Source organism: Coregonus clupeaformis, chromosome 24 (assembly GCF_020615455.1).
Source record: "Coregonus clupeaformis isolate EN_2021a chromosome 24, ASM2061545v1, whole genome shotgun sequence".
Lineage (NCBI taxonomy): Eukaryota > Metazoa > Chordata > Actinopteri > Salmoniformes > Salmonidae > Coregonus > Coregonus clupeaformis.
The window spans coordinates 33,078,321-33,102,559 of NC_059215.1; the positions used below are offsets into that span (position 1 = coordinate 33,078,321).

General features: G+C 44.7%; 1 protein-coding gene across 1 annotated transcript in view; it reads right to left on the reverse strand.

Moving 5' to 3' along the window:
• LOC121538278 (N-terminal EF-hand calcium-binding protein 1) overlaps positions 1-24,239 on the reverse strand; it is a 54,685-nt gene that overhangs the window by 23,540 nt on the left and 6,906 nt on the right. The window contains exons 3-5 of the mRNA XM_041846147.1: positions 4,331-4,439; positions 1,496-1,521; positions 1,235-1,332 (exon numbers count right to left, since the gene is read on the reverse strand). Coding sequence (XP_041702081.1) covers positions 1,235-1,332; positions 1,496-1,521; positions 4,331-4,439 — 233 coding nt within the window. The remainder of the gene's footprint in view (positions 1-1,234; positions 1,333-1,495; positions 1,522-4,330; positions 4,440-24,239) is intronic.

A 24,239-nucleotide genomic window follows, 5' to 3' on the forward strand; every position in this document is an offset into this window, starting at 1 on the left:
CACCAAATTAACACTGTTCTGCTTCATGTCTTAAAAATAGTATTACCAATTCTCTTTTTAGTTTGTTTCTTCACAAACAAGCATGATTATTTGAAGTGATGTCTAGTTTTGGGAAGCAATGCCCAGGAAGCACAGGAGGCTGGTGAGGGGAAGACGGCTCATAATAATGGCTGGAATGGAGTAAATGGAGTGGTATCAAACACATGGAAACCATGGAAACAATGTGTTTGATGTGTTTGATACCATTCCATTTATTCCGTTCCAGTCATTACTATGAGCTCAACCTCCCCTATTAAGTTGCCACCAGCCACCTTTGCCGGGCAGAGAAGGCAGCCATGGTTTTATATGTATTTACTTTATGCTTGGATCCTGATAGTAGTTTAAACTATTGAAATGATAACTAAAGAGTGTGACCCAAGATAGGCCAGAAATTACCAACCAGAAGTTCTTTGCTGGGTTTGGAGCGGATTCTGTTTAAGAACTTCCGTATTTACAGCACCTGTCCAACTAGAGATATGTCGGTCCTCAGACAGACACCACAGTTCACAATGAAAATACCTGTCCTTGAGTCATGGTTGAAGTTCAAGTGTTATGGAAGGGTTCCTGCAGGTTTCAGCCCATCGTTTTAAAATGCAGCGTGTTCAAACAGAAAGAGGAAGAGGACTCAGTTGTGCAGATCCATTTTCCATACTGTCATATCACTGTCACAGCTGAGAGATCTCAGACGCTTCAAAGGCCATTTCAAACTGACAGCAGTGGCCCTAACAAAAGCCTATCCAAAATCCTACTGGGGAAAAGGGGTGGTTTGATTTTTTCTAAATGTCATAAGCGGATAAAGGCGGACCAACTGGCTATTGTGTTGCTGCGCACTTTAAATTCTCAGTAGACATCAACAAATCTGTCGCGTGAAATGTGTGCAACAGCGAACGGTAACAACAGAGAAATGTAATGGAAAGAGATGGCCAAGTGAGTTCCTCTTACCAAATGAGTTCTGCAGTTCTGCAAATGAGAGCTGCAGTTAAGAATCCCAGACAGTTGATTGTAATGTTATAGGTTAAAGAGATAGTTCAGCAATATTAGCATTTGTTGTCTGTGGCTAATTTAACAAAAGCAAAGTGTGGATCTCAGTCACACTTTGTCCATAGACTATTTTCGAGGTAAGGAAACACATATCTAAATATCTAATTTCACTGAACTATCCCTTTAAACATGCTGTACTGTATTGGCCACAAACCTCTTTAGTTTTGTCCATGGCCTTCAAGATGGCGACGTTCAGCTTCTCCAGAGCAGAAAGCACATTCAGATATTCCCCCAGGTGTGGAGAGAAGTATTCTGTGGGTGGATATACAAAGAGCTGTCAGATACAATATTAAATACACGTAGGCCTTTGTAATTTAAAATCCTGTAAAAGACAGGATTAGAATATGGTAAAGGCCTTGAGAGGGCATTTTGACAGCACACAGTCAATAAAAACAGAGAATTCTGAGAGAAATACCTGAGAGTTTGTCTGTGTCTAGGTTGCTGAAAGGGAGGGAAATTGTCAGAGGAAGAAGAGGACAAAAACATTAATGGAATCAGGGAGGATTAAAGTGTCCAAAAATCTCATCAAACCGCTTTAACCTTTTACTGCAGTGGGCTAAATCAGGATCACACAGAGTGTTTCTTGGTAGTCTTAAAGAAATCTACTTTGAAACAAAAGTATACACCTCACACACATGGTTATGGTCTTAAAAGAAAAAAGACACCTGTACCAAATATATTAATAACCTTCCACCCATGAGGCCACTAGGTCATTTGACTGCAGGAAAGGGCTACTGAAAGCCGCTATTGTTATCTTGTGAAACGTTCCCTGGAGATACAAGGAGGTGTTGATTGGGAATCAGGACACTGTGGAGTAACACAAAGGGCCTTGGGCCATATGGGGACATTATGTGTGTGCAGAGGAGCAAAAGAAAGGAAACAAAGGATTACATAGTATGTGTTTTTTCCTTTATAATGCACATGTTGTGTTCAAAGAAAGCCTTATACCTCTACTTTTCCTGACCAACGGTATCAAATACCGACGCGGCCCGCTACCAAGGACTGTGGGCTCTCCTTCTCTGTGGCTGACGTGAGTAAGACATTTAAGTGTGTTAACCATCGCAAGTCTGCCGGCCCAGATGGCATACATAGCCGCGTCCTCAGAGCATGCGCAGACCAGCTGGCTGGTGTGTTTACAGACATATTCAATCTCTCCCTATCCCAGTCTGCTGTCCCCACATGCTTCAAGATGGCCACCATTGTCCCTGTACCCAAGAAAGCAAAGGTAACTGAACTAAATGACTATCGCCCCGTAGCACTCATTTCTGTCATCATGATGTGCTTTGAGAGACTAGTCAAGGTTCATATCACCTCTACCTTACCTGCCACCCTAGACCCAATTCAATTTGCTTACCGCCCCAATAGATCCACAGACGATGCAATCGCCATCACACTGCACACTGCCCTATCCCATATGGACAAGAGGAATACCTATGTAAGAATGTTGTTCATTGACTATAGCTCAGCATTCAACACCATAGTACCCACCAACTCATCATTAAGCTCGAGGCCCTGGGTCTGAACCTTGCCCTGTGCAACTGGGTCCTGGACTTCCTGACGGGCCGCCCCCAGGTGGTGAAGGTAGGAAACAACACCTCCACTTCGCTGATCCTCAACACTGGGGCCCCACAAGGGTGTGTGCTCAGCCCCCTCCTGTACTCCCTGTTCACCCATGTCTGCGTGGCCAAGCACGCCTCCAATTCAATCATCAAGTTTGCAAACGACACAACAGTAGTAGGCTTGATTACCAACAATGATGAGACCGCCTACAGGGAGGAGGTGAGGGCTCTGGGAGTGTGATGCCAGGAAAATAACCTCTCACTCAACGTCAACAAAACAAAACAAAGGAGATGATCGTGGACTTCAGGAAACAGCAGAGGGAGCACCCCCCTATCCACATCAACGAGACCGCAGTGGAGAAGGTTGAAAGCCTCAAGTTCCTCGGCATACACATCACTGACAAACTAAAATGGTCCACCCACACAGACAGTGTGGTGAAGAAGGCACAACAGTGCTTCTTCAACCTCAGGAGGCTGAAGAAATTTGGCTTGGCACCTAAAACCCTCGCAAACTTTTACAGATGCACAATTGAGAGCATCCTGTCGGGCTGTATCACTGCCTGGTACGGCAACTGCACCGTCCGCAACTGCAGGGCTCTCCAGAGGGTGGTGCGGTCTGCCCAATGCATCACCGGGGGCAAACTACCAGCCCTCCAGGACACCTACAGCACCCGATGTCACAGGAAGGCCCAAAAGATCATCAAGGACAACAACCACCCCAGCCACTGCCTGTTCACCCCTCTATCATCCAGAAGGCGAGGTCAGTACAGGTGCATCAAAGCTGGGACCGAGAGACTGAAAAACAGCTTCTATCTCAAGGCCATCAGACTGTTAAATAGCCTGCACTAGCACATTAGAGGCTGCTGCCTATGTACATAGATTAGAAATCACTGGCCACTTTAATAATGTTTACATATCTGCATTACTCATCTCATATGTATATACTGTATTCTATAATATTCTACTGTATCTTAGTCTATGCTGCTCTGACATTGCTCGTCCATATATTTATATATTCTTAATTCCATTGCTTTGCTTAGATTTGTGTTTATTGGGTATATGTTGTGAAATTGTTACATATTACTTGTTAGATATTACTGCACTGTCGGAGCTAGAAACACAAGCATTTCGCTACACCCGCAATAACATCTGCTAAACACGTGTATGTGCAATTTGATTTGATTTGATTTGATGAGGACATTGTTTGACCACATTGTCTTTCTTTCTTTCCTCTGTCTTTATATTCTATTGTGTATAAATATGCTAGGGTACGGTGTACATTTTAGGACACCCTCAGCCTTAAGCTTCACAACTCACCTGGAGCCCTCATTAGACTACTAAAACTACCCACTGGGCAAAAACTGGTTGAATCAACATTGTTTCCACGTCATTTCAACAAAATAATAAAATGTGGTGACATTGAATCAACATGGAAAACTTTTAACCTAAATCCAATGACAGGTTGACATTTTTTGTTGATTTCACGTTGAATTCACATTAGTTGACAACTCAACCAAAACGTAAATCAAAACTAGACGTTGAACTGACGTCTGTGCCCAGTGGGTACAGATTCTATGCCCCCTTGCTGAAATATTGACACATCCTCTTTGAAGTGTAGACGTCCTGCCTGTGTGGCAGAGTTACAGATGGCGACTGAAGAGGATTCCCAGAGGAAAATAAGATGCACTCACTTAGTCTGCTGCCTGTCAATGGAGTAAAACAGCTCCTGCATCTGCTCCGGGGTGAGGATACCGTCGGCAAAGTACGACTGGAACTCCTCCAGGGATAGCTTGCCGTCGTCTGAGAGAGGGAAAACAGGGACACATTAACTACCTACTGAAACAGAGAAGACGATAAAGGAGTATTCACGACTCAGTTTGTTCAAGACTCAAAAAATATATTACTCCAGTGCTAGACTCTCTACACTGGCTTCCTGTTAAGGCTAGGGCTGATTTCAAGGTTTTACTGCTAACCTACAAAGCATTACATGGGCTTGCTCCTACCTATCTCTCCGATTTGGTCCTGCCGTACATACCTACACGTACGCTACGGTCACAAGACGCAGGCCTCCTTATTGTCCCTCGAATTTCTAAGCAAACAGCTGGAGACAGGGCTTTCTCCTATAGAGCTCAATTTTTATGGAATGGTCTGCCTATCCATGTGAGAGATGCAGACTCGGTCTCGACCTTTAAATCTTTACTGAAGACTCATCTCTTCAGTAGGTCCTATGATTGAGTGTAGTCTGGCCCAGGGTTGCGAAGGTGAACGAAAAGGCACTGAAGCGACAAACTGCCCTTGCTGTCTCTGCCTGGCCGGTTCCTGTCTCTCCATTGGGATTCTCTGCCTCTGACCCTATTACGGGGGCTGAGTCACTGGCTTACTGGTGCTTTCCAAAGTAGCTGCATTTGCATTTGTTTAAGCTGTTTTCTTGTGATTTCTTTAGGATACATCCATAACAATGAGCAAATTTCGCCTGGCATAGAACATTTGCTCTCTCGCCAGGCAACTGTTCAGAACAGATAGCCAACTACACAGCAAACACAATCACTTCAAACTGTCACGGTTTCGGCCGAGGCTGCCTCTCTTCCTTGCTCGGGCAGGCTTCGGCGTTCGTCGTCTCCGGAATACTAGCTGCCACCGTTGCATGTTTCTATGTTCGTTTGCTTTTGTCTGATTGTTGTTACACCTGTTATCGTTTAGTGTAATTAGTGTCCTATAAGTTCTCGTTGTGTTTGTCTAGTGTTGTGTGTGATTGTTTTCACTGTCGTGCGCTTAGCTTTTGTATGTACAGTTTGCTCGGTTGAGCTGCTCTCCATTCTGTGTTTTTGGAGTATTTTGTCGCACGTATTTTGTGCGCCCGCTTTATTTAGCCTGTGTGCGGAGTTTCCGCCTCAGGGCATTTGTTTCGTGCTGTGTTTTGTTGCCAAACAACTAAAGTCTTTTGGACTTACTTTGTGCGTCCTGCGCCTGATTCCACCACCACACCCACCTACAGCTACACTGACAGAATCACACACCATACTCGATGGAGTCAGCAGGAGCCGCAGCAGCACAGGCGACGTTGGAGGACAGGATCCGCGAACAAAATGACCAGATCCTGCGGATGGGGTCCGCACTGCAGGAGGTGATCACCACCATCCGAGGCTGGGAGACCCGAGGGACTCCTCCACCGCCATCCTCCCTGCCCGCACCATCGGCAGGTCAGCCCATTCCCGCTCCGGAACCCAGAGGAGTTCGGCTCTCGCTCCCGAGGGCCTACGATGGGACCGCGGCCGGGTGTCAGGGATTCCTTCTCCAGGTGGAGCTTTACCTGGCCACCGTGCACCCGGCGCCCTCGGGACACGAGAGCGTGTCCGCCCTGATCTCCTGCCTTTCCGGGAAGGCGTTGGAATGGGCCAACGCAGAGTGGAGGAGAATCGACGCGAACACCATCACCTACGACGAGTTCTCCCGCCACTTCAGGCGGTGTTTGACCATCCCCCGGAGGGGAAAGCGGCGGGGGGAGCGTCTGGTCTGCCTCCGGCAGGGAAAGAGGAGTGCCCAGGAGTTCGCCTTGGAATTCCGTACTCTAGCGGCGGATGCAGGGTGGAATGAGCGGGCTCTCATCGATCACTACCGATGTAGTCTACGCGAGGACGTCCGTAGGGAGCTGGCCTGTAGGGACACCAGCCTCTCGTTCGACCAGTTGGTCGACATGTCCATCAGGCTGGATACCCTGCTAGCTACCCGCGGACGTCCCGAGGGGGGTCCGTCCATTTCACCCTCCAGCGCCTCCGAGCCGTGCCCCATGGAGCTCGGGGCGCTGGGCGCTAGAGAGAGGAGGGGTCGGCTTACGAGGGGTCCATCTCCTGCACCAACTGTGGTCGGGGAGGACACACCGCGGCTAGGTGCTGGGGATGGCCTCCTAGGGGAGAGGACGACAGGTCCCGCACTGGGGAGTCCTTCCAGGTGAGTAGGCGCCCCACTCACCCAGAGCTCTCTGTTGCACATTTCTGTATACCTGTGCGTTTTCCACAGGTAGCACCTCATTCCCAGCATAAGGCGCTGGTAGATTCAGGCGCGGCTGGGAATTTTGTTGATAAGAAGTTTTGCTTAGCCTTAGGGATTCCCCTTCTCCCAGTTGACGTTCCCTTCCCCGTTCATGCCCTAGATAGCCGTCCGTTGGGTGCGGGCTTGATCAGGGAGGTCACTGCGCCACTTAGGATGTGTGCGCAGGGGGGTCATCAGGAGATGATCCAGCTATTTCTGATCGACTCGCCTGCGTATCCGGTGGTGCTGGGCATGCCCTGGTTGAGTACCCATAACCCATCTATTTCGTGGCAGGAGAGGGCTCTGATGGAGTGGTCTGCCCAGTGTGTGGGTCGATGTTTAGGCGTTTCCGTAGGGGCTACCTCGGTGGAGAGTCCAAACCAGGTGCCCGCATTGCACGTTCCCCCTGAGTATGGGGATTTGGCTATTGTGTTCAGTAAGTCGAGGGCGACGCAGTTGCCTCCCCATAGGCAGGGAGATTGTGCGATAGACCTCCAGGCAGGAGCTGCGCTCCCACGGAGCCATGTGTATCCTCTGTCTCAGGAGGAGAAGAGAGCTATGGAGACGTACATAGACGAATCTCTGAGACAAGGATACATACGGCCCTCCACTTCCCCTGCGTCCTCGAGTTTCTTTTTTGTGAAGAAAAAGGATGGAGGATTACGCCCGTGCATTGATTACCGTGGTCTCAATCAGATCACGGTGAAGTACAGTTATCCACTCCCGCTGATTGCGACCATGACGGAGTTATTGCACAGGGCGCGTTTCTTCACTAAATTAGATCTCAGGAGCGCGTACAACTTGGTGCGCATTAGGGGGGGCGATGAATGGAAGACAGCCTTTAGTACCACCTCGGGCCATTACGAGTATCTTGTCATGCCATACGGGTTGATGAACGCTCCTTCAGTTTTCCAATCCTTTGTGGATGAGATCTTCAGGGACATGCAGGGGCAGGGGGTGGTCGTGTACATCGATGACATTCTCGTGTACTCGCCTACCCGAGTCGAGCATGTGGCCCTGGTGCGCCGAGTGTTGCGGAGACTGTTGGAGCACGACCTGTATGTCAAGGCAGAGAAGTGTCTGTTCTTCCAGGAGTCGGTCTCCTTTTTGGGTTATCAGTTGTCTGCGTCAGGGGTGAAGATGGAGGTAGACCGGGTGTCAGCCGTGCGTAATTAGCAAACGCCAACCACTGTGAAGGAGGTGCAGCAGTTTTTGGGGTTTGCGAATTATTACCGGAGGTTTATCCGGGGTTTTGGACAGGTGGCAGCTCCCATAACGTCTCTTTTGAAGGGGGGTCCGGTGCGTCTGCAGTGGTCAGCCGAGGCGGACAGGGCGTTTGGGAGGCTGAAGGACCTGTTTACCTCGGCCCCGGTGCTGGCGCATCCGGATCCCTCTTTGCCATTTCAGGTAGAGGTGGACGCGTCAGAGGCCGGTATAGGAGCCGTGCTGTCGCAACGGTCCGGGCGCGCCACCTAAACTCCGCCCCTGTGCTTTTTATTCCAAGAAGCTCAGTCCGGCGGAGCGAAACTATGACGTGGGGGACAGGGAGCTGTTAGCCGTGGTACAGGCCCTAAAGGTGTGGAGGCGCTGGCTTGAGGGGGCTCAACACCCTTTCCTCATTTTGACGGACCACCGTAACCTGGAGTACATCCGGGCAGCGAGGAGGCTGAACCCTCGCCAGGCGAGGTGGAATATGTTTTTGACCCGGTTCACATTTAAGATCACGTACATCCCTGGGTCACAGAACGGTAAGGCAGACGCACTGTCTCGGCGGTATGACACGGAGGAGAGGTCCGTGGAGCCCACTCCCATACTGCCGGAGTCGTGTCTGGTGGCACCGGTAGTGTGGGAGGTCGATGCTGAACTCGAGCGGGCGTTACGCACCGACCCTAGTCCACCTCAATGCCCGGAGGGTCGGAAGTACGTTCCGCTCGAGGTTCGGGATCGATTGATCTATTGGGCTCACACGTCACCCTCCTCTGGACACCCTGGTATCGGCCGGACAGTGCACTGTCTTAGTGCCAAGTACTGGTGGCCCACGTTGGCGAGGGATGTGAGGGTTTATGTTTCCTCCTGCTCGGTGTGCGCCCAGTGTAAGGCGCCTAGACATCTGCCTAGGGGTAAGTTACTACCCCTGCCCGTTCCACAACGACCATGGTCTCACCTCTCGGTGGATTTCCTCACTGACCTTCCTCCTTCACAGGGGAATACCACTATACTGGTCGTTGTGGACCGGTTTTCTAAGGCCTGTCGTTTGCTCCCTATGCCGGGCCTTCCTACTGCCCTGCAAACCGCCGAAGCACTATTCACCCATGTGTTCCGGCACTACGGGGTACCCGAGGATATTGTGTCTGATCGAGGTCCCCAATTTACCTCCAGAGTCTGGAGAGCTTTTATGGAGCGGTTGGGGGTCTCGGTGAGCCTCACCTCGGGTTACCACCCGGAGAGTAATGGGCAGGTGGAACGCGTGAACCAGGATGTGGGTAGGTTTCTTAGAACATACTGCCAGGACCGGCCGGAGGAGTGGGCAAGGTACGTTTCCTGGGCCGAAATGGCCCAGAATTCCCTACGCCATTCCTCCACTAACCTAACCCCTTTCCAATGTGTGTTAGGTTACCAGCCGGTTCTGGCACCTTGGCAGCAGAGCCAGATCGAGGCTCCTGCGGTGGATGAGTGGGCGCGGCGCTCTGAGCAGACATGGAACGCTGCACACGTCCACCTGCAGCGGGCCCTCCGTCGTCATAAGGCGAGCGCCGATCTCCACCGCAGTGAGGGACTGGTGTACGCACCTGGTGATCGAGTCTGGCTCTCTACCAGAAACCTGCCCCTCCGCCTGCCCTGTCGGAAACTGGGTCGGCGGTTTGTAGGGCCATTTAAAGTCCTGAGAAGGTTGAACGAGGTGTGTTACAAATTACAACTACCTGTTGAGTATAAAAGTATTAACCCCTCGTTCCATGTGTCTCTTCTCAGGCCGGTGGTAGCTGGCCCACTCCAAGAAAGTGAGATCAGGGAGACTCCTCCGCCCCATTGGACATCGAGGGGGCACCGCGTACTCCGTGCGGTCCATCTTGGATTCGAGACGTCGGATGGGGGGTCTCCAATATCTAGTGGAGTGGGAGGGGTACGGCCCGGAGGAACGGTGCTGGGTGCCGAGGAGAGACATTTTGGACCCGTCTCTCCTGACGGAATTCCATCGTGGGCACCCGACGCACCCTGCTCCCGCGTCCTCCTGGTCGCCCTCGAGGCCGGAGTCGGCGCACGTCTGGAGCCGCGCGTCAAGGGGGGTACTGTCACGGTTTCAGCCGAGGCTGCCTCTCTTCCTTGCTCGGGCAGGCTTCGGCGTTCGTCGTCTCCGGAATACTAGCTGCCACCGTTGAATGTTTCTATGTTCGTTTGCTTTTGTCTGATTGTTGTTACACCTGTTATCGTTTAGTGTAATTAGTGTCCTATAAGTTCTCGTTGTGTTTGTCTAGTGTTGTGTGTGATTGTTTTCACTGTCGTGCGCTTAGCTTTTGTATGTACAGTTTGCTCGGTTGAGCTGCTCTCCATTCTGTGTTTTTGGAGTATTTTGTCGCACGTATTTTGTGCGCCCGCTTTATTTAGCCTGTGTGCGGAGTTTCTCGCCTCAGGGCATTTGTTTTCGTGCTGTGTTTTGTTGCCAAACAACTAAAGTCTTTTGGACTTACTTTGTGCGTCCTGCGCCTGATTCCACCACCACACCCACCTACAGCTACACTGACACAAACTGAAGCTGGAATGACAGCAAACTAGCTGCATTTCGTGTTTTTCTATTGACATTTCTTTGTATACAGTTGAAGTCGGAAGTTTACATACACCTTAGCCAAATACATTTAAACTCAGTTTTTCACAATTCCTGACATTTAATCCTAGTAAAAATTCCCTGTTTTAGGTCAGTTAGGGTCACCACTTTATTTCAAGAATGTGAAATGTCAGAATAATAGTAGAGAGAATTATTTATTTCAGCTTTTATTTCTTTAATCACATTCCCAGTGGGTCAGAAGTTTACATACACTCAATTAGTATTTGGTAGCATTGCCTTTAAATTGTTTAACCTGGGTCAAACATGTCAGGTAGCCTTCCACAAGCTTCCCACAATAAGTTGGGTGAATTTTGGCCCATTCCTCCTGACAGAGCTGGTGTAACTGAGTCAGGTTTGTAGACCTCCTTGCTCGCACACGCTTTTTCAGTTCTGCCCACAAATGTTTTATAGGATTGAGGTCAGGGCTTTGTGATGGCCACTCCAATTTTTATTTTTTATTTTATTTTATTTCACCTTTATTTAACCAGGTAAACCAGTTGAGAACAAGTTCTCATTTACAACTGCGACCTGGCCAAGATAAAGCATAGCAGTGCGATAAAAACAACAACACAGAGTTACATATGGGGTAAAACAAAACAAAAATCAAAAAATACAACAGAAATACAATTAATATACAGTGTGCAAATTTAGCAAGTTATGGAGGTAAGGCAATAAAATAGGCTATAGTGCAAAATAATTACAATTTAGTATTAACACTGGAATGATGTGCAAGAGATGATGTGCAAATAGAGATACTGGGGTACAGATGAGCAAAATAAATAACAATATAGGGATGAGGTAGTTGGGCGGGCTAATTTCAGATGGGCTGTGTACAGGTGCAGTGATCGGTAAGGTGCTCTGACAACTGATGCCTAAAGTTAGTGAGGGAGATAAGCGTCTCCAGCTTCAGAGATTTTTGCAGTTTGTTCCAGTCATTGGCAGCAGAGAACTGGAAGGAATTGCGGCCAAAGGAGGTGTTGGCTTTGGGGATGACCAGTGAGATATGCCCGCTGGAGCGCAGACTACGGGTGGGTGTTGCTATGGTGACCAATGAGCTAAGATAAGGCGGGGATTTGCCTAGCAGTGATTTATAGATGGCCTGGAGCCAGTGGGTTTGGCGACGAATATGTAGTGAGGACCAGCCAACAAGAGCGTACAGGTCACAGTGGTGGGTATTATATGGGGCTTTGGAGACAAAACGGATGGCACTGTGATAGACAACATCCAATTTGCTGAGTAGAGTGTTGGAGGCTATTTTGTAAATGACATCGCGCGAAGTCAAGGATCGGTAGGATAGTCAGTTTTACAAGGGCATGTTTGGCAGCATGAGTGAAGGAGGCTTTGTTGCGAAATAGGAAACCGATTCTAGATTTAACTTTGGATTGGAGATTCTTAATGTGAGTCTGGAAGGAGAGTTTACAGTCTAACCAGACACCTAGATATTTGTAGTTGTCCACGTACTCTAGGTCAGACCCGTCTAGAGTAGTGATTCTAGTCGGGTGGGCGGGTGCAAGCAGCGTTCGGTTGAAGAGCATGCATTTTGTTTTACTAGTGTTTAAGAGCAGTTGGAGGCTACTGAAGGAGTGTTGTATGGAATTGAAGCTCGTTTGGAGGTTTGTTAACACAGTGTCCAATGAAGGGCCAGATGTATACAAAATGGTGTCGTCTGCGTAGAGGTGGATCTGAGAGTCACCAGCAGCAAGAGCGACGTCATTGATATACACAGAGAAAAGAGTTGGCCCAAGAATTGAACCCTGTGGCACCCTTGACTATGTTGTCCTTAAGCCATTTTGCCACAAATTTGGAAGTATGCTTGGGGTCATTGTCCATTTGTGTGATGAGTGTAATAGAAGGAGTCAGGCGCAGGAGGGTAATCACCGAATGCAGTGTTTATTCCGTCGTACACAAATAGAGCTGGATAGTGACAAGCGAAACAGGCACAGGGGAAAATCTACCCTGGCAATACAAGGTAACGGTAGCTCCAACAATAACAGGCACAGGGGAAATATCTACCCCGGCAATAACAAGGTACGAGTAGCTCCACCGAGCTACGCTACTCTCACAAATAAACAAGGACAAGGGGGCCAGAGGGAACACTTATACACGGACTAATGAGGAGATAAGTGGAATGATGAATAATGGAGCGGTAATGGCTAGTAAGCCGGTGACGACGAACGCCGAAGCCTGCCTGAACAAGGAGGGGAGGCAGCCTCGGCGGATGTCGTGACAATTTGAAAGATCCATTTGCGACCAAGCTTTAACTGCCTGACTGATGTCTTGAGATGTTGCTTCAGTATATCCACATAATTTTCCTTCCTCATGATGCCATCTATTTTGTGAAGTGCACAAGTCCCTCCTGCAGCAAAGCACCCCCCACAGCATGATGCTACCACCCCCGTGCTTCACGGTTGGGATGAGGTTCTTCGGCTTGCAAGCGTTCCCCTTTTTCCTCCAAACATAACGATGGTCATTATGGCCAAACAGTTCTATTTTTGTTTCATCAGACCAGAGGACATTTCTCCAAAAAGTATGATCTTTGTCCCAATGTGCAGTTGCAAACTGTAGTCTGGCTTTTTTATGGCGGTTTTGGAGCAGTGGCTTCTTCCTTGCTGAGCGGCCTTTCAGGTTATGTCGATATAAGACTCATTTTACTGTGGATATAGATACTTTTGTACCTTTTTCCTCCAGCATCTTCACAAGGTCCTTTGCTGTTGTTCTGGGATTGATTTGCACTTTTCGCACCAAAGTATGTTAATCTCTAGGAGACAGAACGCGTCTCCTTCCTGAGCGGTATGACGGCTGCGTGGTCCCATGGTGTTTATACTTGCATACTATTGTTTGTATAGATGAACGTGGTACCTTCAGGCGTTTGGAAATTGCTCCCAAGGATGAACCAGACTTGTGGAGGTCTACAATTATTTTTCTGAGGTCTTGGCTGATTTCTTTTGATTTTCCCATGATGTCAAGCAAAGAGGCACTGAGTTTGAATGTAGGCCTTGAAATACATCCACAGGTACACCTCCAATTGACTAAAATGATGTCAATTATCCTATCAGAAGCTTCTAAAGCCATGACATAATTTTCTGGAATTTTCCAAGCTGTTTAAAGGCACAGTCAACTTAGTGTATGTAAACTTCGGACCCACTGGAATTGTGATACAGTGAATTATAAGTGAAATAATCTGTCTGTAAACAATTGTTGGAAAAATTACTTGTGTCATGCACAAAGTAGATGTTCTAACCGACTTGCCAAAACTATAGTTTGTTAACAATAAATTTGTGGAGTGGTTGAAAAATGAGTTTTAATGTCTCCAACCTAAGTGTATGTAAACTTCCGACTTCAACTGTATATCAATACAAATCATGCTGATTCATGAGTTTTTTACCATAGGACAGCTGGAGTTCGAATTTCAATATTGAAACAATGTTGCAAATGTCGGAGAGACAGACAGCAAGGTTATTACAAATCTCCGCTGTTGAAAACCAAATGCTAGTCTAAAAGATCCATGGGGTGGCGCACAATTGGCCCAGCGTCGTCCAGGGTAGGGGAGGGAATGGCTGGCAGGGATGTAGCTCAGTTGGTAGAGCATGGTGTTTACAACGCCAGGGTTGTGGGTTCAATTCCCACGGGGGGGGGGCAGTATGAAAAATAAAAAAATAATGTATGCACTCACTAACTGTAAGTTGCTCTGGATAAGAGCGTCTGCTAACATGTAAAAGAAATGGGAGATAATGTCTAGATGCTTTTTACAGTGTAGATCTATATAGTATATAAATTGCCTGGCTGAGCTGATGAGACAGTGGATTGCGCAGTCAGATGGAACAGAGTAAATAGGCATTTCAACGTCATAGATTTAGCCGGGGGTAACTTGTGGAATAGACACCATCTGGAATGCGGTTTTAACCAATCAGCATCCTGGATTAGACCCACCCGTTGTTTAACTTCCAATTATTTCACATAACCCCATGTTCTGAGACAAAATATTCAGAAGACAAAACCACTGTTGTCAATGGCAACCCTTTCTCAAGGCAATATTTACTTCTAAGAGTTTTTCCTCTTGAAACTGAAGTATGCAGAAATCAGATTCTTTCTTTTTCTTCCTCTTTCTTCCTTTACAGTACATCACAGTGTCTTTCATCTTCTCCAATGATATGGAAGTAATAACTTTGATCAACAATTGAATTATGATTTACATTTGACAATCATTTGATTCTCTTCATCTTCTAATATTTCAACATTCTCTTATAGTCTTAAAGAGGTTGTTCACTTTTATTGCCTGTCAAAATAAAATAAATGTAAAAAAGTGAGCTATCCCTTTAAGGTAATGAATATGCAGCCATGTGACCATGTCACAAACATTTGTCTGTAAAACAAAGTTAAGTACAGTGTATTCCTATGGTAAGTCGTGCTGGTGGCTCTGCAGAGAGCCTGTGGAGGACCTGGGGGATAGGCAGGCAGAGTGTGGGGTGGTTAGAGCAGTCTAGGCTCACTGACAGGCTGACTGTGGATTAATGAGATCTATCCCAGCTCTGCTCCACAAACCCTGACTACCATTAGAGACTGAGCTCTGAGAGAGATAGAGATCCACCAGTCAACAGACATCAGACAGGTAGGCCTACAGTAAATAATAACATCTGTTAGGAAATGTGCCATCATTCTGGCCTAATGCCATGTCATGAATTTAATTAATGAGGGCAAGGCACTGTAAGTAACCATAATGTCACTCAAGTGGGCTTCATTTATGAAATCATATTGTTAATCTTAATTTCTTATACACAACTACATCTGGAAATGCTGCTTTTAGAGCATCTGAGGAAGAGAGATCTTTTAGCCCTGGAAGAGGAAAAAGGTTTGACCTAACTCGTACTAGAATTTTAAGTCTGGTCAGATTGACCTCAAATTGAAAGAATAACGTAACTGACATATAAAGGACCAAACCAATTTCTTCAAACTTCCTTAGTATTCCAAATGCAAAGCCTGCTCTATTTCATTCATAGTACAGTAACTGCGTAGAGAGAATGCTAAATGTTCTGTTTTCAGGTCATTCTTAGGTTTACTGTCCCATCACCAAGGGTAGTGAAGAAGAAAGACAACTATTCAGTGCTTGGAAGTGGAAGTAAAAGGTGTCTGTACTCATTTTAAATATATTGTACATTACCAGTGTTCATATTTTAAAATGAATATTCTAAAAGAGGCACCAGTACTGTTATAGAAGCAGAAGAACATTAGAGGTACCCGTACTCTGTACCGGCATGGACCGGCCCAATTCAGGCACTGCCCTTATTTCAATCTGCCAGGTTTCTGCTAACTGATGAAACAAGCTGTCTGAGGAAAACTGCCATCACTCATCTGTCAAAAAGTGAATTGTGATTATTAATCATCATAATAATAATAATAATAATAATAATAATAGATTTCATTTTTATAGCGCTTTTCATTATACTGATAATCTCAAAGAATAAAAAAAAAAAAACTAAACAAAAACAAAAGTACATGTAGTTCTTGGGCTGGAAAATTATCTTCAACAGAGGTTGGCGTGTCCAGGTCACATCCAACTCTGGTAGGCTGCACAAAGGTCTAGCCTGGCAACAGTCTCCTGAAAGTCAATCAAGAAGAACCTTCACTTTCCATCCTCAGCACTCTCCTCCGCCACGCCATTCTCAGCTCCTCTGATGCCCTGAAGCAGGCTTGAGTAGGGGGGAATCAGTGGTCACATCCAGCAGTAAGATCATCAGGCCACCCCTTGTCGTCCCCAGCTTCTCTGCCGACTTCATGGGTAGATACTCCTCAAACAACATATAGCACCCAACAGGGTGCAGCCGGTGTCCATTAGATTTTGCTAGGGCGCCAGAGGCTTAATACACATCAATTATTGGGATAGTCCACCTTGGAGGGAGAGATCCACTCAAAATTACAACAATCCTCTGTGTTGTCCAAGCCTGTGCCATCTCCAGTTTAAAAAATAAATAAAGAAGCTAGCTAGAATTGTCAATATTGTATTGTATTCAATATACAGTTGAATCAATATATAAATAATCAATCATTACTAAGCTAACCAAATAAGAAGTTGATGAAATATTTTTTTATAAAAAAACACAGAAAAACAGTAAAATATTTACACATTTACAGGAGCTCTCTGCCTAAGTGACCTCACGGCGCCATGGCAACCTATAATATTAAGGAATTAATCAAATGTCCTTCCATCAAAACATGTTGTGGCTGACAAGTCTATATTAAACCACTGCTGGTAAGAGTTCCTGGAGAGCTACCCTCCTGAAGGTTTTCGCTCCAAACCCAGTTGTAACTAACCTGATTCAGCTTATCAACCAGCTAACTACTAGAATCAGGTGCACTAGATTAGAGTTGTAGTGAAAACCTACAGGAGGGTAGCTCTCCAGGAACAAGGTTGGAGAGCCCTGGCATAAATCAAAGCAATCCCCACTACAACACTGTGTCTCTATCCAATCCTACCAGGAACACAGTTCTTTGAGGGTCTCCTAAAGTAAGGCAGACAAAAATGGATTCTAAGAGTCTGGACCAAAGTAGCACATTCAATAATTCATAAGCCCCATCACCAGCCTAGTTTCAAGGGGACACTGGATATGTGAGTATCATAGCCAGAAAGCCTAAAGCGTCTCATGTTCCAGTATACTCAGACTGTCAACTGGAATTGGTGGCATTGGCAGCTAAATTGTCCATCCTTCACCAATTGATCAGCGACCTTCACGAAAAAACTGCACCAATCATATTTACATGAGGAGGTCCTATAGGCTAGTCCTTTTCCATAGTTTCATTGTACAGTATAAATGTTGGTTCCATAAAATACTCACAACCATTTAAAATTATGCATGTATTGTTATCTAAGAAGACAGCCAAGCATGTGTAGTTCAGCTTCAACCTTTATTGGAAAATAGAAATCTGAGGGGAAATCTACAGAGTAATAACTATTTACATGCCATTATAGTTTTTTTTTTAACACAGTGAATACATTTCTGATAAACAATACCCCCACGCATCACTGATGATTTGCCTAAAGTTTTAACTTCCTCAACTTTGGTCACAAGCTATCTAGTCGCCAATGGTTAAATTGCTGAATGTCTCATTGAGTCTCCTCCTATAGAAAATTATTAATTTGAGGTAGCTTGGCCGCTGTGAGTTGTGTGAGCAACCCATACTAGATTGTCACCTCTTCCTCAGAGACCACTGATACAGGGCAGTTTCCCAACCCTGTGGAGGTAGAGGAGGGGCTGCACAATCCCAAAGATCATAGTGATGGAGTCAGAAATATAGAATGACAGAAGTCGCACAGCCTCATCGAGGACATCGTACAAAGTCATAATTACCATCTCAGGGAGGTAATTCACCATCATAGCCACCATGATAATCAAAATGATCTTAAACGCCCTCATCTTCATGCTGTTTGTCCTCTCCCTCTCTCTGTCCCCATCCCCCAGCCCAGGCTGTATCAGAGCCCTGAGAACTGAAAGGCAGCAGAATGACATCACAAACATCAGGATGAGGTCCTGAACCAAGATAGCATAGTTGAATAGGCTATAGAGTAAAGACCTTTCAAACGGAAGCATACAGAACAAAGAGGACCCAAACACAATCAGCCAGATAACAACACAACACCCCACCCTGTATCTGAGGGGTTTGTACTTCAGGAAGAAAACAGGGTGGACCACAGCCAGGTAGCGCTCCACACAGATGCAGCTTTGAAACAGTGGTCGGCCAGTGTGCAATAAACCAACTGAAAATGCCTCAATATATGGAACTGCAGTTGTTTGGATGAGCTTGCAGAGAAAGCTGAAGAGAGAAAACAGGCAGTAGAGGATCTCAGACACGGTCAGGTTGAGAGTAATGAACTGTGAGGCCATCGTTCCTCCCGCTCCGGTCAATATTAGCCACAGGACGCAGACATTGGTGGGGAGACCCAGGATGATGTTGATTGCACAGGAGGCAGTGTACATGGGTTTGACGCGTTCTAAAAGATCAGCTGCTGAAGAGCTGTTTGTCTCTGAGATGTTCATGTCTTCCCCTTCTGTACTGGTGTGTGAGCTTCGATATTCTTCAACGATAAAGAGTTGTCACTAGGATTATTTCCTGTTGCAACAGCACAGTAAATCAGACAATCAAATTAACCAGGGTTCAATTCCATTTTAACTCAGTCAATTCAGGACATGCATCAATATCAGCACAAAATGATATGTGTTATTGTCACTCAATGACTACATTTACATGCACACAATACTACGATTATTGTGAATACTCAAATTAATGTAACGTTTGATTAAAATGTTTACATGCTTTGCAAGAAGAACGATCTCCTTAATAATCCTGTTTACATGGACACATCTGATAATCAGGCTACCTGATGGGACTTTAAAAAATACAGAAAATCATCAAAATAAACATTCTATCACAGTGACCAATTCCAATTTGTTGTTGCTAATGTTAGCTAGTGGCTAGGTGACTAACGCTAATGTTAGCTAGGTGGCTAACGCTAACATTAGCTAGGTTGCTAATGTTAGCTAGGCTAGGGGTTAGGGGTTAAGGTTAGGCGTTAGGTTAAAGGGTTAAGGTTAGGGTTAGCTAACATGCTAAGTAGTTGTAAAGTAGCTAAAAAGTTGTAATTAGTTGCAAAGTTTCTAATTAGCTCAAATTGTCCATGATGAGATTCAAACACACAACCTTTGGGTTGCTAGACATTCCTACACCCACCCATCCATCCTGACCAGCCACCCGCCTTTTGTTTTTGCCTTAAATAACCTTCTGTCTAAGTATCTAAGTAATTTGAGTGTCCCGGATTTACATTTACTATGTTACGTCTAGTCTATGAGACCAGGTTGAATGCACAGCAGGAACTCTGATTAAGGTGTTTACATGTCCTATTATTCGAACGATTGCTAAACAAATCTAGGTGTTGTAATCGCTGTATGCTTACTTCGATTATGACCTTACGCCAATTAAGATAATCAGAATAAGGCGTTTACATGACTAATGCCATACTCAGCCTATTCTTGCCATAATCAGTTTAATATCAAATTATTAGTGTGCATGTAAACCCACTTAATGTATTCAACACATCTATTGAAATTAATCAATTCAACAAATATTATTTATCATTGTTTCTTACATAAAAAACAAAGTCAGAGCCAAAATGAACAAACCTGAATGGATGAAGTTCTCTTCTTGTCTGGAAAGTGTAGAGGCTGACAAGCTGAAGACTTAAGTACAAACAACACACCCTCACACACACACTCACTTATACCCACAACCACGCTCTCACCCACACATCTGTCACATCTGTAAATTGATGCTGCCCATCAACTCACTTGATGGACAACATACACCTGGTATGCAAATACATCCACTGGCTATGACAACACTTACTGACATTAAGTATCATTGAAGAGAATATGCCGTGCCGTGTGGAATGTGTTATGAATACTGGGCCCTGACCAGAGTTTCTGCCTGTCCAGGTCATATGAAATTAATCCCTTAATACTTTTTATATAGCACCTTATAATGTTAAATATATCTTCCACTCAAAATACAACCTTACATGATTTGTCCACTTACCATGGCTGTAGTCGAATACCCAATACTTTTTTGGAATACATTTTTATTTAAAAAATGAATAGTATTTGATAGTCATATTGTGTGTTGTCAGTCTCACCATAGAGTCCCATTCATCCTGAAAACACCTTTTAAAAAACACTGCAATACAACTCATTTCAAATATATATACATTTCTGAAAAATGTATACGTTAAAAAAACAAAGGAAAAGTGACTATCATGTTATCACTTTCAGATTTTGAGTTATTTTTCTATGTACTGAGATAGAAAGTCATGAGTGAGAGGGGTAGACATAGATATGAAGCCGCAGGCGGGGTTTGAACCCATGCCATAAGGGGCAATGTGTGGTCTGGAGGCAGCAGCACTACACTAGACCACTAGACCAGACTCCGGCAGAGAATGTGATGTTTCGATGCATCATAAAACAATTCAAAAGTGGATTAAACAGCAATAAAGTAAAATACCTAAGTAAGCAAAAACACATATCCATAAACTGTCTTAGGGATTTGCTCACAGCAAAGTACAATAAGTGAACAAATGTATGTAAGGTTGTATTTAATCTACTTTTATGTACATGTGGATTTTTCATGCAAATATGCACAAGTATTTCAAGTTAGGATTTGTCCATAGCTAAGTCTCTCTCTATGTCTTCGGACTCAATAATATGCATCTCAAATGGCAAGTCCTTACATAGTGCACTACTTTTGACCAGGACCCATATGGCTCTGGTCAAAAGAACCGCACTATATAGGGAATAGGGTGCCATTTGGGACAGAACCTAGGAAACATGCCAGAGTTATGGCCTCCATTGGCCCTCAGTTGGCCCTCAGAAAGTCATGTCTAAGGCACTTAAGGCATTTCGTTAAAACTCTTAATTTGATGAGCAGATCACCTTAACTGTTCACTTTATCATGGCCCAATTTATCTATCCTGAAAAAGTGGACCTCATCGTGTTAAACACATTATGATATTTTATTGGACCAAACCGAGAAAATGGCAGATCGTTGAGCTCCTTAAGAAAGTACATTATTCATTACAGTAGCATAGGGAGAAGGACTTGCTATGGCAAGTAGCCAGCTCTCATAATGTGGTAAATCTGCAGTGCTCACGGCGTATCATGGCGGCCCACTTAGTGTTGCTCAGAAGGAGACATTTTCCTCCAGGGTGCAGGACTCAGCGAGTTAGATGAAAACCATGGAGGGCGTTTTTGCTGCAAATTGAAGATAACTAGTGCAGCACACATACTCGAGTTCAGTTTTTACAGCAAAGTGGAAAAAGCAACTAATTAATGTTTTTAAGGTGAATAAAAGTTCAGGTTGTTAAGGAGCTAGGAGAAAAAATTGACAGCATCCAATATGTTAATGTTAAATTCTAGGCTCATTATTGCAATGTATTCCATACCAATGTAAGGCCCCTTATGTAAGTCACAGGTTTAGTTCACTACCCACTGTAGTGACTCGCTCCAAGATGCTGCTCTTCTGTTTTCCTACAGAGCCAAAGAGTCACTCTCTGGCAGAGATGGGTCAAATGTATAATAAGCAAAGAGTCCATATTTTCTCCTGGAAGTCAGTGTTGTATATTCTCTGCCTCTCCTATATACAACAGCCCATCACCCCGACCGGCAAAAGGGCATCTTTTAGGGCTGCATGTCTTGGATGACATGATCGACCAATGGGTTTGTTTCTGTGATTCCTCACATCCTATTTGCCTCCTTCTGTCCATATTTGAGGAGAAGATCCAAGGTCCCTCCGCTCAGGCCTTCTGCTGTAATGCATTTTGAGAAGGAGACGAGGCGAGAGGTTGCGAGGAATTGAGGAATGAGAAAGAGCCCATGTGAGATTTGCAAGTGTCCTTGGATAACCTCTGCTCAAGGGAGCATGTATTGCATCATTAACACTCTGTTATATAACAACGCTCTCCAAATAAAGCTGTCCAGTGTTCATACATGCATTAATCACCATCCTTATTACATTTCACATCCCATTACGCTCTAATGCAAGGCATGAATAAAACATGAGGAGGAAACACAAACGCCTATTTGTCACTGTAATTTCCCACAGCCAAACGTTTCAATGTGTTTTTCCCCGTGGAGTTTAGTGACGGCACTCACTTTGTGTTTGAGTCACAAATAAATCAAGTTAATGAAAAACCAATCTAAAACCAGAGAAACCATTTTGTTTAAAGGGGACGGAACATGGATGCTATAGTTTAGTCTACTATTGTTTTGTGCTGTATTTAATTTCACTCAATAGCTGTTTCAGGTCTATTTCTAGTGTTTTTCCGACCATGTTGCTTTCTTCCATGTTTGCACAAGATATGACAAAGCAAGAGCAAATTATCTGTCTGGGGTCTGGAGCAGTAGCTAATTTTCAGATAACGGGTAAAATCTCAAACAATATAGTCCAAAAAACACATAAGTAGTGTTCTGGTTGTTTTCCACTGACAATTTATACAACAGACTGGATGGCTGACTTGAGCATTGCATGGTGGATAGGCTCAGTCAAGAGGATCCACTCAATCCCTGAATCTCTAAAAGGCCTGCCCTGTCAATCCTCATGTTCCAGATATAAGACGGACCGCCCCTTTGCCATCGCTGCAAGATTTTGCTCCCAAGTTTGAGAAAGATCTCAGCAAAATAGATAGATAATGCTCTGCTGCTTTTGTATCCGATGAACAAGAATTAACATTACCCGATGAACATTACCCTAGGCTTTAGATTTTAATTTGAAGTCATCACAGTCCCTCATTTTCTGTGCCAACTATAAACTAGAATTACTCCTTTAAGATTGAGAGCCGCAAACAATTAAGGATGTTTTTAATGATTGGTTATATCAAGAAGAGAGTTAGGCTACAGCTTTTTGTTCTAATTCAAGATTTTTCAGAAATCACTTATTAACCATTGCATTTTAAACCCTTGCTAATTGTATTTTATATTTTGCTGATAATAAGACAATATTACCACCAACCAACACATGAAGTACTGTAAGAGTAAACATATTGAGTCACCAGACGGGTCTCATTGACTAGATGTAACATAGTAAACGTAAATCTGGAACACTCAAATTAGTTTGATATGTTACGTTTGGTAGGGATACATAAGCAGGAGGTTACTTAAGGCAAAAACAAAAGGAGGGCGCTACTTTGCAACTACTTAGCATGTTAGCTAACCCTTCCCCTAACCTTAACCCTTTAACCTAACTCCTAACCCTAACCTTAACCCTGGCCTTAACCCTAACCCTAACCCCTAAACCTTAGCCTAGCTAATGTTAGCCACAATAAATAGTCATTTGTGACATATCATAAGAATTTAATTTTGTAACATATCATACGAATTGTCATTCGTAACATATCATACGAAATGGATGACGGACATCCACAAATTAATACATACACTATCGGTCAAAAGTTTTAGAACACCTACTCATTCAAGGGTTTTCTCTTTATTTGTACTATTTTCTACATTGTAGAATAATAGTGAAGACATCAAAACTATGAAATAACACATATGGAATCATGTAGTAACCAAAAAAGTGTTAAACAAATCAAAATATATGTTATATTTGAGATTCTTCAAATAGCCACTCTTTGCCTTGATGACAGCTTTGCACACTCTTGGCATTCTCTCAACCAGCTTCATGAGGTAGTCACCTGGAATTAATTTCAATTAACAGGTGTCCCTTCTTATTAGTTAATTTGTGGAATTGCTTTCCTTCTTAATGCGTTTGAGCCAATCAGTTGTGTTGTGACAAGGTAGGGGGGGGGTATACAGAAGATAGCCATATTTGGTAAAAGACCAAGTCCATATTATGGCAAGAACAGCTCAAATAAGCAAAGAGAAACGACAGCATCAATACTTTAACACATGAAGGTCAGTCAATCCGGAAAATTTCAAGAACTTTTAAAGTTTCTTCAAGTGCAGTCACAAAAACCATCAAGCGCTATGATGAAACTGGCTCTCATGAGGACCGCCACAGGAATGGAAGACCCAGAGTTAACTCTGTTGCAGAGGATAAGTTAATTAGAGCTACCAGCCTCAGAAATTGCAGCCCAAATAAATGCTTCAGAATTCAAGTAACAGACACATCTCAACATCAACTGTTCAGAGGAGACTGTGTGAATCAGGCCTTCACGGTCGAATTGCTGCAAAGAAACCACTACTAAAGGACACCAA